Source organism: Lepidochelys kempii, chromosome 25 (assembly GCF_965140265.1).
Source record: "Lepidochelys kempii isolate rLepKem1 chromosome 25, rLepKem1.hap2, whole genome shotgun sequence".
NCBI classification, from domain to species: Eukaryota; Metazoa; Chordata; order Testudines; family Cheloniidae; genus Lepidochelys; species Lepidochelys kempii.
This window is the reverse complement of record NC_133280.1, coordinates 17,138,063-17,156,051: the sequence shown is the minus strand read 5'-3', so window position 1 is coordinate 17,156,051 and position 17,989 is coordinate 17,138,063. Positions and strand designations below refer to the sequence as shown.

The 17,989-nt window shown below is 47.1% G+C and overlaps 2 protein-coding genes across 10 annotated transcripts in view; one reads left to right on the top strand and one right to left on the bottom strand.

The window, feature by feature from the left end:
• Positions 1-1,300, top strand: part of LOC140903181 (uncharacterized) — a 37,362-nt gene extending 36,062 nt beyond the window's left edge. For all 5 annotated transcript variants that reach the window (XR_012156178.1, XR_012156177.1, XM_073324064.1 and 2 more), the window contains one exon: positions 942-1,300. The gene's annotated coding sequence lies outside the window, so the exon portion shown is untranslated. The remainder of the gene's footprint in view (positions 1-941) is intronic.
• The window catches only part of MED26 (mediator complex subunit 26), a 60,695-nt gene that overhangs the window by 35,673 nt on the left and 7,033 nt on the right, over positions 1-17,989 (bottom strand). For 2 of the 5 annotated variants that reach the window (XM_073324055.1, XM_073324054.1), the window contains exon 1: positions 17,277-17,631. The exons of 1 other annotated variant lie outside the window; for it this stretch is intronic. In XM_073324055.1, the coding sequence (XP_073180156.1) occupies positions 17,277-17,351 (75 nt within the window). In that variant the 5' untranslated portion in view covers positions 17,352-17,631. Of the gene's footprint in view, positions 1-118; positions 2,002-5,528; positions 5,721-17,276; positions 17,632-17,989 lie in introns of those variants that run through there. 2 more of the 5 variants (XM_073324056.1, XM_073324057.1) reach the window with 2 other exon arrangements.

Genomic DNA, 17,989 nt, shown 5'->3' with positions numbered 1-17,989 from the left:
AAATGTGACAAAACCCTTAACATCCAATATATTTTTACATAAACATGTTCCCACCTGACTGGAATTACCCCACAGAATCTTATATTCCCACAATGCCATGCACCTCTCTGCTATGCACCTTGTACAAGATCTCTGGTCAAGCAACTGCTCAGTTATGGAGATTATTTATGGCGGTTGGAGCTGCATGTCGAGTTTGTTCACTGTAGGCAGCTAAATTAACATGATGTTGTGTGTTACCTACCGCAAATGACACAAAAATAAACAATGTTGAGAATGAGATCAGGAGGACTTAAGATACAATAAAATAGGTCACCACTTTAGTAGTAATATTAAAATTTCTCCATTTTACACCTTGCATTCATTAATGGAATGAAATTAGCCCTACAATATAACCATGATGTTCTGCAAGTTTTAATTCTAGATGGATTTCATAATATGCTAAAAGAGTTCCACAAAGGCATTAGCCACAACATATACAGGCAAAAGATTTTACTCACAAGCACCTTCAACGCTACAAAACCTAAAACAAAATACACCAAATGGAACTGAACTTATTGCTGGAAACTATGCAAATAGATTTATACCCCTACTACAGTCCTGGAACAAACCCCTTGTAAATGGAATATAAATAAAGAGAAGAATACAAATCTGCTAGATAGGACATATGTACAACTTACCGGAAGAATAGTGATTCTAAAGGAATACGGTATTTTGTTTTGCAGTTATTTCATAAGAATATGTGAGATACATGCAAAGTGACACCATTTAATCCTGTTTGGTGAAAGTGGCAAAAAAAGTGTGCAGAATCAGAAACACTCAGAGCTGAAACTTTACATTCCTAAACTGTTTTCTGGGTTCAGATATTCAAGTGTCAGATGTGATAATCATACTTCCCAAAAGAATTCATAGCTTAACTTTTTCTTGCTAAACTTTTGTTTCAGTTCACGAAGGCCACTGCTGTGGACTAGACCTTCAATACTAACTCAGTGAGAAGAACCAGCTGGAACAAACTGGTCTTCAACCACTACCTTCTTCAAAGAACAAAATATAAACGCATCAAGTTTTGCATCCACTGGCTCTTCAGTGGAAAATTCTATCACCAGCTGTTTTGTACATGTTAAAATTGAATAATCTGAGACTAAAACCAGTCAAGCAACTCCTCCAGTTTTAAGCACGCATTACTCTCCTATCACAAACATGCCACAGAAACTGATGAAAAACTGTGGCATTAAATAGATTGTACCTCAAATGAGCAATTTTCTAATACAATAAAGGTGTAAGTACACCAGGTTCACTTTAAGTACAATTATGTTTCTTTATTCAATAAGGGTTTTAGTATTTGTATTGTATAGTGCCTATAGATGCTAATTGAGGTTCAGGGCCCTACTGCACCAGATGCTATGCAGACAGAGTAAGAAGACACTCTCTATCCCAAAGAGTTCATCATGTCATAACAGACAAAAAAAAGGTGGATGAAAAGCAAATGGGGGAGGGGAAGAAAGGAGAAGAGAAGGAGAATGACATGACAAGAAAGGGTAACAGGAAAGTGAGTTATAGCACACAAAAAATGAGGCTTCCACTTATCACCTTACTACAATATGCTTAAGCGCCCCATCATTTTCAAATCTGATATTGCTGAATAACTATGCCCTCAAGAAAATGCTTCTGAATTAATGTTAACATTGACAAATAGATAGTATATATAGATATTACATAAAAAATACATTAAAAGAATGGTAAGGTTGCAAAGTAAAGCATTCTTAAGTTTGAAAATGCCAGGATTAAGGTTGCCCAGGCATCCTCAACTCAGCCCCCTCACATTAATATAGTCTTTAATCACATGATCACACACTATTTTTCTACAAAATATGCCAGTAAGTCTTTGAAGTATCCACTAAGATGCATAAGCCTTGCAAAATCATGCAACCTGTCCTCTACAGTTCACTCACTGAGGTCTCCATCATCTGACATTTAGCAAATCTTAAACAATTTAAATGCAGATTTGGGGACAGTTTTAGGAAGGTGTGGTTTGTGTAGCAGGGATTCAGCAATATCTTCCTCTCGATGACCACTACAGACCCCATTGCTGAAAATAGTTTCCAGCTCCTGAGGATGTCCTGGTAAAAGACAGGCAGCGCAGAGATGTATCGGGGAAGACCTCTTGGATGGAGATGACAAGAGCTGCTGGTCATATCACGGCCCTTGGACGTGGTGGAGGAAGGCATGTACTGGCATACTCTATGCCAGACTATGAACACTATATGAGTCTCTGCAAGGCCTGAAGGTGGAACATAAGTACCTGGCTGTGAATCTTTATTGTTTACCAAGTTTGTGTTACTGCAGTTTTTTCCACTTGTTTTTCCAATATTGGCTCTTTCTATAAATGAGCGGAATAGATTTTTATGATCTTGATAAGTGTTCAGTCCCTTATATCATGACTTTCATACAAATGATACTAAGCATTTTACTTTCCAGTTCCCCTGCTTCCTCTGTAAGAATCTGTTTTACACAAAAATCCTCTTCACTATTTTTTCTTTTTATATAGTAGTTTAAGTGTTTTATTCCAGACAGTCTGCATCAAGTTGTTTTTGTTCTAGTGACCCCTCTGGTGATACAAAAAGAAAAGGAGTACTTGTGGCACCTTAGAGACTAAGCAATTTATTTGAGCATAAGCTTTCGTGAGCTACAGCTCACTTAATCACGAAAGCTTATGCTCAAATAAATTGCTTAGTCTCTAAGGTGCCACAAGTACTCCTTTTCTTTTTGCGAATACAGACTAACACGGCTGCTGCTCTGAAATCTGGTGATACAGTGACTATAATGTTTCAGGGTACTTTGATAGCAATTTCCTTCTGTATGCCTCCCTTGTCTTGAGATTCTCAAGAGCAGCCAGGATGCTGATTTCTCACGATGGGTCCTTGTTATGGAGAGTGCTGTTAATTTATTCATTGCTGAATTTTGTTGTTAACCATCTTGCAGAATGGGTGAGAGATGGGCAGTTTAGATTAGGGAATCATTTAAAAACAAAGGGAAACAAATCTCCATGGGGCACTGCAGAGAGCATCAGTGGACATCTTGCCTTCATTGCAAAGTCAACTCAATTTGACACACACACACTAAACAACTGTGATGGTGCTTTTAATTTAAGTTGGTTGGCCCATCAGCGAGCAGAGGCTAAAGCTAGAACTGTCAGCTGCTAACATGAGCATTCTGATCATGGATACAGGCTAGCTCCATTTGACTGATACTAGTTCATTATTTGTATTGCCATCGTGCCTAGAAGCCCTAGTGATAGACCAGGACTTCCCTGTCCTAGGTAAGTTACAAACATTACAAAAAGACAGGCCCTGCCCCAAAGAACTTACAACCTCCAATGCCTTTGCAGAATTCCTCCCATACGCCCAGAACAGACATGTTCTCCCACAATTCACTGGAAAAGAATTAATTGTTTTAGTGCCAGACATGAGTGAGTGCAGCACCAGTGTGGACACAGCATCTTGAGTGCTATTAGCAGTGTGGGCACTCTCACTCAAGCTAGGCTCACTCAAGAAAAACAAGCGTAGAACATTTGAGTTAATTCAGTAGTGAAGACATACCTTGAATAAGTTACCTCCCCTCCGCACTGAACACCAAGGGGGGGGTGGTGGTTAAACGCAAGTGATACCATCACTTGGGGCTGGGGAAAGCAGATGTTGAAGGGGCAGTTGAACCACACCATTGCTTTGGCCTCCAACATACATCTGACTTTTTTTGACAGCACCCAGACTTCCTTCAGCAGCCTCAGCCCCAACCCTAACCTGACTGAAGGATGGCTACTAACCCCAGCCCTGTGAGATGATGTCCTGCCACAAGCGACACGGTCTCTGCACCAATGGACCACCATAAGGCCTCAGTGGGAAAATGGAGGAAGTTCTGTTTTTCCTACCAAAGAACCATAAACATGTACAAGATAGCTGATACCACTGTGCCATTTTTCCAGTCTGAGCTTCATCCAATATGGCCTCAGAAAATGTACTGTATTGGTATATTGGGGGGGGGGGGGGGGAAGGAGAGATAGCTCAGTGGTTTGAGCATTGGCCTGCTAAACCCAGGGTTGTGAGTTCAATCCTTGAGGGGGCCATTTAGTGATCTGGGGCAAAAATTGGGGATTGGTCCTGCTTTGAGCAGGGGGTTGGACTAGATGACCTCCTGAGGTCCCTTCCAACCCTGAGATTCTATGAGCCATAATATGTTTAAGACTATCAAGGAGGATGTTTCTGGATAGTACTAGCTCATATTAGTTACAACCTGGTACCTATGCAAGTATTACTGTACCAGCTACAGGCACCTTTTGGAAACAGTGGAAGCAAGACAACAGAGCTGCAAAAATTCAGAAAGCTATTCTGAACAGAAATGAACAACACTACTGTGGGGCTGAATCCAGCTGACCCACTACACCCTTTCACAGGCATGAAGCCAGTCAACCCACTATGCTAACATTCTCACTTGACCCACGTGACTTAACAGAAAGCACCTCCAATTAGCTTAGTCCAGCTATTAAAGATATTAAAGTATCAAATGCAATCCTCCCCACTTAAAGTGGCTTTGAAAATTAAATGGTTTCAGATGAGACCAACTACAGTGGAACACATATCAGTGCACCAAATCCTCCTCTGCAACCCAGATTTTGATGTGCTGATTCAAACTCTAAAAAGACTACCTTATTATTCCTTCTACTCTGCAGCCCCTCCATAAGCATGCAGTGAGGCAGGTAACAAGAGAGACAAGGCAGGTGACAGGTAAAATCTTGTCAGCTGCTTTTGCATTCAAAGTATAATTTAGAATTTCAAGTTATTTGAAACAGAAAACTAAAGTACAAATTGTAAGTTTAATTCTTTACCATAAGAAGTAAAATACACACTAGCTTTTATATATTCAGGCAGCATCCTTGAACTAAATAAACTTATTAGTTCCTTAAAGGAAAGGATAAAGTCAAAGCAAAGGTCAAGTCTGTTTTACCTTCATCCACACCTGAGACACTTTCCTGCACCTAAAAAAGTCACTAAGAAGGGAAGCGAGGGGGCACTGTCCTCTTTCCCTTCTATTGCTTAGAAAATTAAGGGAGAAAACAATTCTCCCATTATGCTTTTACTACATTTTTTTTAAAAAGTAAAAAGTGAATTTAGGGTGATCTGATGTCCCAATTTTATAGGGACAGTCCCGATATTTGGGGCTTTTTCTTATATAGGCACCTATTACCCCCCACCACTCTCATCCCAATTTTTCACATTTGCTATCTGGTCACCCTAAGTGAATTTCATATTGGTGAGATGCTATAAACCCTGAGCCATGGAAGCTTAGCTGCACAACTCAAAAACCAACTGGAGGGAACTCCCCAGGCCAATACAGGTAGCCTTAATCTTTTACTAATAATTCGGGTCCGTTCTGGGAGTCTAAGCAGTGATGCCAACTATCATATGATCTCCATGGCATCTTGACTTACAACCAAGTCATTTCACATAGTAAGTATTTTATGGGTGTTTACTCACCATCAATCCAGATCAGATTTGAACTAACGACAGAGATGGTAACGGCAACAACACTTAATCCTCCAAGTCAAACTCCCTGTTTTACTAATTCATTTCTAGTGTTTAAACTCAGGGAGGGAATGTTATGAATTTACTCATTTTAGTACTAGGAATCCATCATTTCTCTGTGGTCTCATAAGAGGCCAGCAAAGGGAAATAGTTTAAAAGATAGGCCTTGTGTACACTAGCAAGTTTCTGCGCAGTAACGCAGCTTTCTGCGGTGTACACTGTAAAAGAACCATGCCGACAAGAGCCATACAGCTTTCTGCGTTGGGGCTACAGCGCCGTGGTGCCAGTGTAGACACCCTGGTCGATTACAGCGCTGCAACCAGCCTCTGGGAGGTGTCCCACAATGCCTGTTCTCGCCTCTCCCGTCATCGGTTTGAACTCTACTGCTCTGCCCTCAGGTGACCAACCGTGAGCCCCACCCCTTAAATTCCTTGGGAATTTTGGGAGTCCCCTTCATGTTTGCTCGGTGATGTGTGCTGTGGTCTCAGCACATATTTCCAGGTGACCATGCCTGCTCCATGCACCAGAAGATCTCCCGCTTGCAGAATGCCGAGCTGCTGGGCTTATCAGCATTTGAGGAGAGGAGGCTGTCCAGTCCCAGCTACGCTCCAGTCGTAGGAATGATGATACCTAGGGACAGATTTCACAATGCATGAGAGAAAGGGGTCATGACCGGGACACACTACAGCGTAGGGTCAAAGTGAAGGAGCTGCAGAACGCCTACGACAGGCACGGGAGGCAAAACACCGCTCCAGTGCTGTGCCCACAAGCTGCTGGATCTACAAAGAACTAGATGCGATACTCGGTGGCAACCCCACATCCACTGCAAAGGCCACTGTGGATACTTCGGTGGCTCGTGTGCCAGTCAAGAATGGACTGAGCCAGGAGGAGGAAATCTTGTACAAGGACGTGGAGGGGGACCCAGAGACAGAGGATGACTCAGAGGTCAAAGATCATGCAGACAGGAGCTCTTCTTTACCCTGGAGGAGGCTAGCCAGTCACAGCTGTCGGAGCTTGGCGAAACACAGGATATGACCTTGGGAGCCCAGCCTCCGTCTTTGTTATCACCATCTCAACAGCTGCGCAGAATTAGAAAGCGGCCACAAAGAACTAAAGAGACTCTCTGCAAATGTCATAATGCACTCTGCTGCTGAAAAACAAGAACTGAAGGAGTGGAAGGACAGCGAGAAGATGGACCGAAAGGAGAACGTGGTATGCCAGAATGAAGCCACGGAGCAGCTCTTAAACGTTATGGAGTGCCAAGCGGACATGCTCCAGGCACTACTAGCACTGCAAACCAAGCAGCTCCGCGCCCGCCCTCCTCTGCGGCCGCTGTCGCAAAACTCTTTCCCATGCACCCCACACATGTACCCCCCATACACCAGCCTGTGTTAATGTCCGTGAAACACCCAACGTGATCCGCAAGCATCTGGAGAAGCATAGAGAAATACCCCTTCCGATTAATGTATCTGGTGGGTAGGTGGTCTGGTGCCAGAATTGGAATATGCATGCCATCTATCACCCCTCCGCAGTTAGGGAAGCCCATTTGCGCAAAGCAATCCACAATGTCATGCATGTTGCCCAGAGTCACAGTCTTTCGAAGCAGGATGCAATTAATGGCCCTGCATACTTCCGTCAACACGAGTCCAAAGATAGACTTTCCCACTCCAAACTGGTTAGCGACCAATCAGTAGCAGTATGGAATAGCCAGCTTCCGCAGTGCAATCTCCACGTGCTTCTCCAGTGACAGGGCAGCTCTCATTTTCATGTCCTTGCACTGCAGGGCTGGGGCAAGCTCATCACGCAGTCCCATGAATGTAGCTTTCCTCATCCGAAAGTTCTGCAGCCACTGCTCGTCATCCCAGACGTGCATGACTATGTGATCCCACCACTCAATGCTTGTTTCCCGAGCCCAAAAGTGGCATTCCACTGTGGTCAGCAACTCCATGAATGCCACAAGCAATCTCGTGTCATAGCTACTACACATGGCAAGATCAATGTCCAACTCCTCTTGCCTTTGTAGTTTAAGGAATAACTCCACTGCCATTCAGGACGTGTTAGTGAGAGCGAGCAGCATATTGGTTAACAGTGCGGGATCCATTCCTGCAGTACGCAGTATACAAACTGCTGAAAAATGGCGCCAAATGCAGATGGAAGCACAGGGATTGCTGGGATGTGAAGCAATGCATCACAGGGCATTGGGACAAGACCAAGGATGCCTTGCGACTGCTCTAACTTCCCACAACTCTTAGCGGCAGAAGAGGAAGAGATGCTCTGTGGGATAGCTGCCCAGAGTGCACCGCTCCAAATACCACTGCAAGTGCCGCAAGGGTGAACATGCTATTGCGCAGGCAGCTGACAGTGCGAACGCACAACAGCGGTTTCCCTTCAGCGCTCTCTGAGCGGCGATGTAACTCTGCCAGTATAGACATACCTTTAGATTTTCTTTGATACGGTGAGTCAAACAGGATTAATAAATCTCAACATTACTGGAGTGGGATAACACCACTCCTGAAAAGTTTAAAGTAGCAGCATCAGTCAACACTTTTTATGTTTTGGGGGGGAGGAGGGGGAGACAGGGTGTTATCTGCCTTCTCAATGTACTGAGAGCAAAAGAAAAATACTGTTATGTTAAATACAATGCAGCATGTGCCAGACCTCCTCTCCATAACACTTCACACAACTATTACAATAAAGTGGCAGGTTTCAGAGTAGCAGCCGTGTTAGTCTGTATTCACAAAAAGAAAAGGAGTACTTGTGGCACCTTACAGACTAACCAATTTATTTGAGCATAAGCTTTCGTGAGCTACAGCTCACTTCATCGGATGCATTCAGTGGAAAATACAGGGGGGAGATTTATATACATAGAGAACATGAAACAATGGGTGTTATCATACACAGTGTAGAGAGTGATCAGGTAAGGTGAGCTATTACCAGCAGAAGAGTGGGGCGGGGGCCCTTTTGTAGTGATAATCAAGGTGGGCCATTTCCAGCAGTTGACAAAAACATCCGAGGAACAGTGGGGGGTAGGGAAATAAACATGGGGAAATAGTTTTACTTTCTGTAATGACCCATCCACTCCCAGTCTCTATTCAAGCCTAAGTTAATTGTATCCAGTTTGCAAATTAACACCAATTCAGCAGTCTCTCATGGGAGTCTGTTTTTGAAGATTTTTTGTTGAAGAACTGCAACTTTTAGGTCTGTAATCAAGTGACCAAAGAGACTGAAGTGTTCTCAGACTGGTTTTTGAATGTTATAATTATTGACGTCTGATTTGTGTCCATTTATTCTTTTACATAGAGACTGTCCAGTTTGGCCAATGTACATGGCAGAGGGGCATTGCTGGCACATGATGGCATATATCACATTGGTACATGTGCAGGTGAACGAGCCTCTGATAGTGTGGCTGATATGATTAGGTCCTATAAGGGTGTCCCCTGAATAGATATGTGGACAGTTGGCAACGGGCTTTGTTGCAAGGATAGGTTCCTGGGTTAGCGGCTCTGTGGTGTGGTGTGTGGTTGCTGGTGAGTATTTGCTTCAGGTTGCTGTCTGTAAGCAAGGACCGGCCTATCTCCCAAGATATGTGAGAGCGATGCGTCGTCCTTCAGGATAGGTTGTAAGTCCTTGATGATGCGTTGGAGAGGTTTTAGTTGGGGGCTGAAGGTGATGGCTAGTGGCGTTCTGTTATTTTCTTTGTTGGGCCTGTCCTCGAGTAGGTCACTTCTGGGTACTCTTCTGGCTCTGTCAATCTGTTTCTTCACTTCAGCAGGTGGGTATTGTAGTTGTAAGAAGGCTTGATAGAGATCTTGTAGGTGTTTGTCTCTGTCTGAGGGGTTGGAGCAAATGCAGTTGTATCGTAGAGCTTGGCTGTAGACAGAAAAGGAGTACCTGTGGCACCTTAGAGACTAACCAATTTATTTGAGCATGAGCTCAAATTGGCTGTAGACAATGGATCGTGTGGTGTGATCTGAGTGAAAGCTGGAGGCATGTAGGTAGGCATAGCAGTCAGTAGGTTTCCGGTGTTGGGTGGTGTTTATGTGACCATCGCTTATTAGCACCATAGTGTCCAGGAAGTGGATCTCTTGTGTGGATTGGTCCAGGCTGAGATTGATGGTGGGATGGAAATTGTTGAAATCATGGTGGAATTCCTCAAGGGCTTCTTTTCCATGGGTCCAGATGATGAAGATGTCATCAATATAGCGCAAGTAGAGTAGGGGCGTTAGGGGACGAGAGTTGAGGAAGCGTTGTTCTAAGTCAGCCATAAAAATGTTGACATACTGTGAGGCCATGCGGGTACCCATAGCAGTGCCGCTGATTTGAAGGTATCACATTTGGGGACAATGTAAATAGTTATGGGTCAGGACAAAGTCACGAAGTTCAGCCACCAGGTTTGCCGTGACATTATCGGGGATACTGTTCCTGACGGCTTGTAGTCCATCTTTGTGTGGAATGTTGGTGTAGAGGGCTTCTATATCCATAGCGGCCAGGATGGTGTTTTCAGGAAGGTCAACGATGGATTGTAGTTTCCTCAGGAAGTCAGTGGTTTCTCGAAGATAGCTGGGAGTACTGGTAGCATAGGGCCTGAGGAGGGAGTCTACATAGCCAGACAATCCTGCCGTCAGGGTGCCAATGCCTGAGATGATGGGGCATCCAGGATTTCCAGGTTTATGGATCTTGGCAGACAGTCCTCTTTGGCCACTGTTTTTATTCTCCCAGGGACAGGAATTCCTACATCATGTTATCACCTGAATTGACAAAGCTCCACACCCTACCCCCGCTAAGTCCCGTCACGCTGTTAAAATCTACAAACATTTGAGGAAAATGAATACTGAGGACTAGTGCTTGAGCAGCACCACTTACAGACACGGGATGTCTCCTGAAAGGATCTATATCAAAGTTGTTTACACGACCTATTAATTTTTATATGCATCCTTTGAAAAATAAGGGAATTTATGGAATACTCCACATACCTAGTAGCACTTAAAATATTAGTTTCAGAGAAGCAGCTTTGTTAGTCTGTAGCCGCAGAAAGAAAAGGAGGACTTGTGACACCTTAGAGACTAGCAAATTTATTTGAGCATAAGCTTTCGTGAGTTGCATCCGATGAAGTGAGCTGTAGCTCACGAAAGCTTATGCTCAAATAAATTTGTCTCTAAAATATTAGTGTATTCTCCTGGGTTTGGCGGAAAAGGTTTCAGTTTTAAAAGAGTAAACGTCTATATAAATTTAACAGATTCTGTTCCTGAGTCAATGTGATCTGGTGGTTAAAGCAAAGATTTAAGAGCTGAAAGTCTCCTACACTAATTCTAGATGAGCAACTTGTTCATGAAATTAACTGACCATGTGGGGAGAGCACTTATTTGGCCAATCACACTCAATCGACCTAGGACAAGGTTTGTTTGTTTTAAAGAAGGACCTCAAAGTCAACTCAGGCCTTGTCTACACTAGAAAGAGTTTGCTGGTTTAGCCATACCAGCAAACCCTCCTAGTGGAGATGCAGTTTATACCAGTTGCCTGAACAAAAAAATTACATCAGCAAACTGACTTTTTTGCTAGTATAACTGCATTTAAACTAGGGCTTTTGCCAGCATAGCTACATGAGTTAGGGGTGTGATTTCTATATAAGACTCCCTAGTATAGCTATGCCAGTTAAAATTAAGTATAAGCCTGGTCTTACTCAGACTTCCTTGCTGAACAACTTATTCAGTATGTGATTAATGAAACCCTCATATCAAATTAATCTAACAGGCTATAACCGGGCTCTGAAAGAAAGCACCCAAGATTTTTTTTAATTATGAGTATTGATTCCAATGGTGGAGATAGTGCTGCAGCTCACAGCTTCCTTAGTTTCCAAAGCAATTTCCCTACGTGACTCTAAGCAATTGTTTATAACATACATCAGGACTCAAATCTGTCAGACACATCATCCAGGTTGGTGGTGGGTTTTTTTGTTTTTGTTTGGTGGTGGTGGGGGGGGGGGGGGGAGAGAAATAGTGTTTTCAAAACTCAGAGTTTAAGGCCAAAAGGGACCATCCACTTCAGTAACTCAGACAGAGCTTATGGGTCTATTACAGAAGTCCTCAAATCATGATTTAAAGACTTGAAGTTACAGAGAAGCCACTATTTAACACTAGTTTAAACCTGCAAGTGACCTATGCCTCGTGCTGCAAAGGAAGGTGAAAAAACTCCAAGTCTCTGCCAAGCTGATCTGGGGAGAAATTCCTTCCTGAACCCAAATAAGGTGATCAGTTAGACCCTGAGCATGTGGCCAAGACCCACCACCCAGACACCTGGGAAAGAATTCATTGTAGTAACTCAGAGCCTCCCCATCACCAGCCACTGGATATATCTGAGGCTAGCAGTCGCATCAGCTACAGGCCCCTGAAGTTTTCTGCTTAATTAAAATACCTACCTGCACAGTATCCATGCAGCATTTGACGACTGTCTTACAGACTTTGGAGTCTAGAACATCCAAGGTCTATTAACAGTTTATTGAGTTGATGTCGAGTACATTACCTTTGCTCTTGGTTGAAAAGGTTAAGATGAAAGACACCCCCTTCCTATAGGCACTTTTAAACACTGGGCTTATTTTTCCAATATTATTGGTCAGGATAAGTCTATCAAAATATGCAGAATAAGCAGATTATTAATGTACATTAAATTATGTGGGTAACTAACCTGTCACAAGCTCAGCATCAATGCTGTTAACTGCTAACCTAATTCTCTCTGAAGATATCAGTCTGGTTACTTATATGTAAAGGCTGCGCGTCTGTCACAGAGGTTACGGATTTTGTGACTTTCTGTGACTTCTAGAGTGGCCAGCAGCAGCAGCTTGGGTGTGTGGGAGGGGTCTCAGGGCTGGGGCAGGGAGTTGCAGCACGGGGTGGTGTTTACCAGGGAGGGGGTCCCACCAGCATGTCCCTACAGATCCTAGGTGGAGGGGCCATGGACTCTACACACTACTCGCAGCCCCCACTGTCTGCGGTTCCCAGCCAATGGGAGCTGCAGAGCCAGTGCCTGTGGCAGGAGCACCGCGTGGAGCCCCCCGACCACCCCTCCCACTAGGAGCTGCAGGAACATGCCAGTCAGAACTGGGTAGGGAGCCTGCCAGCCCCACCAACCTTCCCCTCCCCCAGCAGGGGTCCCAGGCCACACCACGACCCAGCTTCCCCTCCCAGCACCAGTGGGGGTCCCCGGGCCACTCCCCAGAGCACCCAGAGCCCCTCAGCCTAAGTTTTATTTAGGGGCATATAGTAAAAGTCATGAACAGGTCACAGGCCATGAATTTTTGTTTACTGCCTGTAACCTGTCCATGGCTTTTACTAAAAATACCTGTGAATAAAACATAGCCTTACTTATATGGCCCCCATCACCATAATATCTGAACACATCACCACAACTGCACTCCAAGCAGCAGTAGTGCTGAAAATACATGCTCTTTTTATGTTCATTTTCATGGGTCTTGGCAAGACTGGTGAGGGAGGGTAAAAAAAATTCACAGAATATTTATTTCTTAATTGCATATTGTTATATGTTACAGAAAGCACTAATTCAACAGGTCTGTCATAAAACTGTGCTAAGTTTACTGTTTTAAAAAGACAAATGAATTCTTTTAAATGGGAAACTAATTAGATGACACATGCTCAAATACAAGTTTAAATAATTCTGAATTCCAAAACATTAGACAGAGCTCTAGAACAAAAGAAGGTTCAGCAGAGCTAGAAACAAGTAACATTAGTGCCAGAAGAAAGCCATTGGTACATAAATATTTTGACTTACCTTTTCCCCCACTAAATGGTTATTTTTGCACCTATTAAAACCTTGAAAGTTGCACTTACATTCTATTACTGAGGCCAGGAAAGATTTGAAGTGACTAATGCAGGGACGACCTGAATTTAACACATTTTCTAAAAAACAGAAGCTGTATTATAGATTGGTATCTCCTTCCTACAAGGTCAAGGTTTTGATCTGTTTAATACTTCGAAGTCCTACGTACATTGATTGACTGATGTATCTGATCTGATGGCAAAAGTAAGAATTAGCCTCCTGACTCAGTTTCCTTATAAACAAGCAACTCTACACATTCTAGACACTGTACTCATCCAAAAATATCAGTATGAAACAAACTGAATAGCAAATGCAGGACAAGAAATCTATCCATCTTCCATCTGCTTGAAGACCTTTACGTGGAAAATGAGGCCAGAACTGTACAGTTTAAACCTCATGAGCAATATACTGCCGTCAGTCAGCAAATCCAAGATTCTGACATATGGTTTGGCAGGCTGTCCAGCAAGCAGTCAGGAACCATATTTCACTTCATATGGTTTTTTCACTTGTTTTCTGAACTGCCAGGCAATAAGATTATAGCCTGGCACCATCGCTCCCTCCTGCCCCCTGAAAACTGCTCTCTCTGAAATACCCTTCAGAGTTCTTAATTAGTAACTGAGATGGAGGTAAAAAGAAAATTTACTATTTAGGGGGCACTTCCTCTCCCAATAATCTACAGCACTCACAGCATGCTATGCCTAGATGTTTTCTATTTAAAACTCTAACAAATGCCTATAGATTAATTTACTCTGTAAAAATCAATTACATGAAGTTTTACAATTCTGATTAACTTCCACATTTTGGGATCAGTAACTGTCAATATCCAGCACTGCTGAGGGTCAGTGTATAGTACATTTTAATGACGTTACCAAAGGTTATAAAGGGTGCATAGGAACAGAAGATTAAAGATAAATTGCTTTAAAATAGTATGTGCTACTCCTGTGGCCTGTTAAACTGAAAGATCCCGATCTCATGAGTTTGCACAGGGCACAGTATGACAGACCTCATTTAAAACAATGCTGTAATAACTGCATTGAGGGACAACTAGGGTCAAGTACTGCATTCTTGGACAGCTTTATCTTTAAAATGCTTCAATAAGTAACATTATTTATTTTATTACAGGATCTTTTAGTCCAAGATCAGATGTTTAGGAAAATAAACATGAAGTGATTGAGCTGATTTTTTTTTTGGTTTTTCAGATTATGTGTATAATTTGTTGTAGCATCCTCAGTCTGCATTCACTTCATATATCCCACTTTATTACTGAGACACATACATCTGCTCCTAATAAAAAGAGAACTTCTCTAAGACACAGGTATGTGTGAACTGATATATCAAATTCCATCTGCCCTACGGCAAGTGGAAAAGAGACCTGCCCACCCTGAGGATGGCATGATGTATTGGTGTATAGCAAAAAGAAAAGGAGGGCACCTTAGAGACTAACCAATTTATTTGAGCATAAGCTTTCGTGAGCTACAGCTCACTGCATCGGATGCATTGTTTTTTTTTTTCCTACTGAATGCATCCGATGCAGTGAGGTGTAGCTCACGAAAGCTCATGCTCAAATAAATTGGTTAGTCTCTAAGGTGCCACTAGTACGCCTTTTCTTTTTGCGAAAACAGACTAACAAGGCTGCTACTCTGAAACCTGGTGTATAGCATTAGACTTTGCGCACACTTAGGCTCCATCATAGCCAACCTCAGATGTTATATGAACTCGAACTCTACTTTGCAACTTGCAGACTTTGATGTAAAAAGAACAGGAGTACCTGTGGCACCTTAGAGACTAACCAATTTATTAGAGCATAAGCTTTCATGGACTTTGATGTGCTGCTGATCCAAACTAACCCTACAGCCCCTATGTACCACTAATTTTGAAACAGAAAATTTTAAGTTTAATTATTTAAAGCACAAGGTAAAATGTACACCAGGTTCTCTGTGCTTATGCTGCATCTTCAAACTAGCTAATAAGCTTATCCTGTAGAAAAGAATAAAGCCAAAGCAAAGGCCAAGAATGTTTTACCCCCAACTGTAAAGTATTCGGGAACTCACAGCCTGCTTCTGCCCTAGCCCCAGAGATGGCCCCAAAAGTTTCAAGGGCCTCACAGTCCTGTAATTCCAGATCAGGATCTTATCTGAGACACTAACCTGCATCAAGTGTGGGAGCTTGTGGGTCAGGGAATAGAAGGAGAAATTACAAGAAGCCCCTTCCAGGGTGTGCTAAGATGCAGTGGAGAGCAGAGGGGTTTGCTGGGAGTGCCCCCCGCGGGGTGTAGATATAGGGGGAGAAAGAGAGGCTGGAACACGAAATAGGGAAAGGGGTGGGAGCCCTCCAGAGAGGGCAGACAGGTCAGGGGTGCCAAAACCACTGGAGGATTACCCCTCCCCAAGGGTCTTTTATGGAGTGAAGAAGGGAGAACCGTTGGGATGCCCCCTCGGGAGTGAATCGCGCACGCAGAGCAGCCTCGGCACGGACACTGGTTTGCTCTGCCGCCGCCTCCTTCCGCGCGGAGGCCGGAAAGCTCCCTGTCCCGCCGCTTTCCCAAAGGAGCCAGAATAGGAAAACCCAGTACAGGACAGCCCAGAGCCCCTGCAGGCCGCGCCAGAGCCGCGGGCTGGAGTACGGAGCGCAGGCCGGCTCCGCACATGGCCGGTTACCATCTGCCCCCGGTCCCCGGCCCCACAGCCCTGCCCGCGGGGGAGCACACGGCACCGGCAAGCCCGGCCCTGTGGCAAGGGGATCAGGCCTCGGGAAACCCCCAGTCCTGGGGGCGCGGGAATCCTGGGCCCTCACACAGGGAGACGAAACGCCTCGGACTCCGGAGCATCCCAAGAAGGGAGCCAGGAAAGCCAGGCTCCCCTTGCGCCACCCGCGGCCGGAGCTTCCGGTCAAGGGCTGCTCCGCGAGGAGGGGACCCCGGGGAACCGGCATGCAGGCTGCCGGCGGGATAGGCGCCTCCGGGAGGCCAGAAACCAGGAGCTCGCAACACACCCACAAGGGTCACCGGTTCGCGGACGGCACGATCTATGGGGGCAGCGCCCCCCGGGGAGGGGGAGGTCGGCGGAGCAGGGGGCGGCAGCGCCCACACCCCCACCCGCCCGGGGGAGGGAGAGGGGAAGGGGAGGTCGGCGGAGCAGGGGGGCAGCGCGCCCCCACCCCCCACCCGCCCGGGGAGGAGGGGGGGAGGTCGGCGGAGCAGGGGGCAGCGCGCCCCCACCCCCACCCGCCCGGGGAGGGGGGAGAGGGGGAAGGGGAGGTCGGCGGAGCAGGGGGGCAGCGCGCCCTCACCCCCCACCCGCCCGGGGAGGGGGGGGAGAAGGGGGAAGGGGAGGTCGGCGGAGCAGGGGGGCAGCGCGCCCCTCACCCCCACCCGCCGGGGAGGGGGAAGGGGAGGTTCGGCGGAGCAGGGGGCAGCGCGCCCCCACCCCCACCCGCCCGGGGGAGGGAGGTCGGCGGAGCAGGGGGGCAGCGCGCCCCCCACCCCCACCCGCCCCGGGGAGGGAGGTCGGCGGAGCAGGGGGCAGCGCGCCCCCACCCCCACCCCGCCCGGGGAGGGAGGGGGGGGTGAGGTCGGCGGAGCAGGGGGCAGCGCGCCCCCACCCCCCACCCGCCCGGGGAGGAGGGGGGGGAGGTCGGCGGAGCAGGGGGCAGCGCGCCCCCACCCCCTCCCGCCCGGGGAGGGGGGAGAGGGGGGAAGGGGAGGTCGGCGGAGCAGGGGGCAGCGCGCCCCCACCCCCACCCGCCCGGGAGGAGGGGGGGGAGAGGGGGAAGGGTGAGGTCGGCGGAGCAGGGGGCAGGCGCGCCCCCCACCCCCACCCGCCCGGGGAGGGGGAGGTCGGCGGGGAAGGGGAAGGGGAGGTCTGTACTCACGTTACTCTGCGGGTCGATGGCCTGCAGCAGCCGGTCCCTGATCTGCTGCGGGGAGGGGGCCGGAGCCGCTGTCATTGCCTGGGCGAAAGCGGGGCGGCTGCGGCCGGGGCGGGCAGGCGGCGGGGGCCGGGCCGGGCCGGGGCAGCGGCTCCTCACTCGCCGGCAGCAGCCTCCTCAGGGCGCCGCAGCCGCATGTTCGCTCCCCGCGCGGCGGGGGGAGCGGCGCTCGGAGCCAGACGCGACCGCGAGGGGGGGGTCGAGGCGGCAGGACTAGGCCGGACCCGTCTGCTCAGCTCGGGGGCCGAACTCAACTGTGGGCAGGACTCGGAGAGCCAGCCCCGCGCAAGGCACCATGGGACCCCACCCGACGCCATTACGCACGGCGCGACTGTGACGTACAAACGCACGCACAGGCACGTTGAGCAAGTGCGCATGCTCGGTTAGAAGCGAAGGCCTCCTCTTCGCAATACGCATGCGCCCAAGGCGGGCCGGCAGCGTATAGCGCCAAGGCGAAGGCAGCGCCCTGACCCCGCACGTTACCGAGCCGGCGGGGGAGGCGGCTCCCAGCGTCCGCTGGGGCTGCCCCGGAGCGACAGCGACGGAGCCCGCTAGTGGCCTTCCCCTTAGCCCCAGCAGCTGCTGCCGGCCCCGGATTGCTCGGCGGGGAGCAACGGGGGGCCCAGCCCAGGACTCGGGGGGCAGCCCCAGAGCTG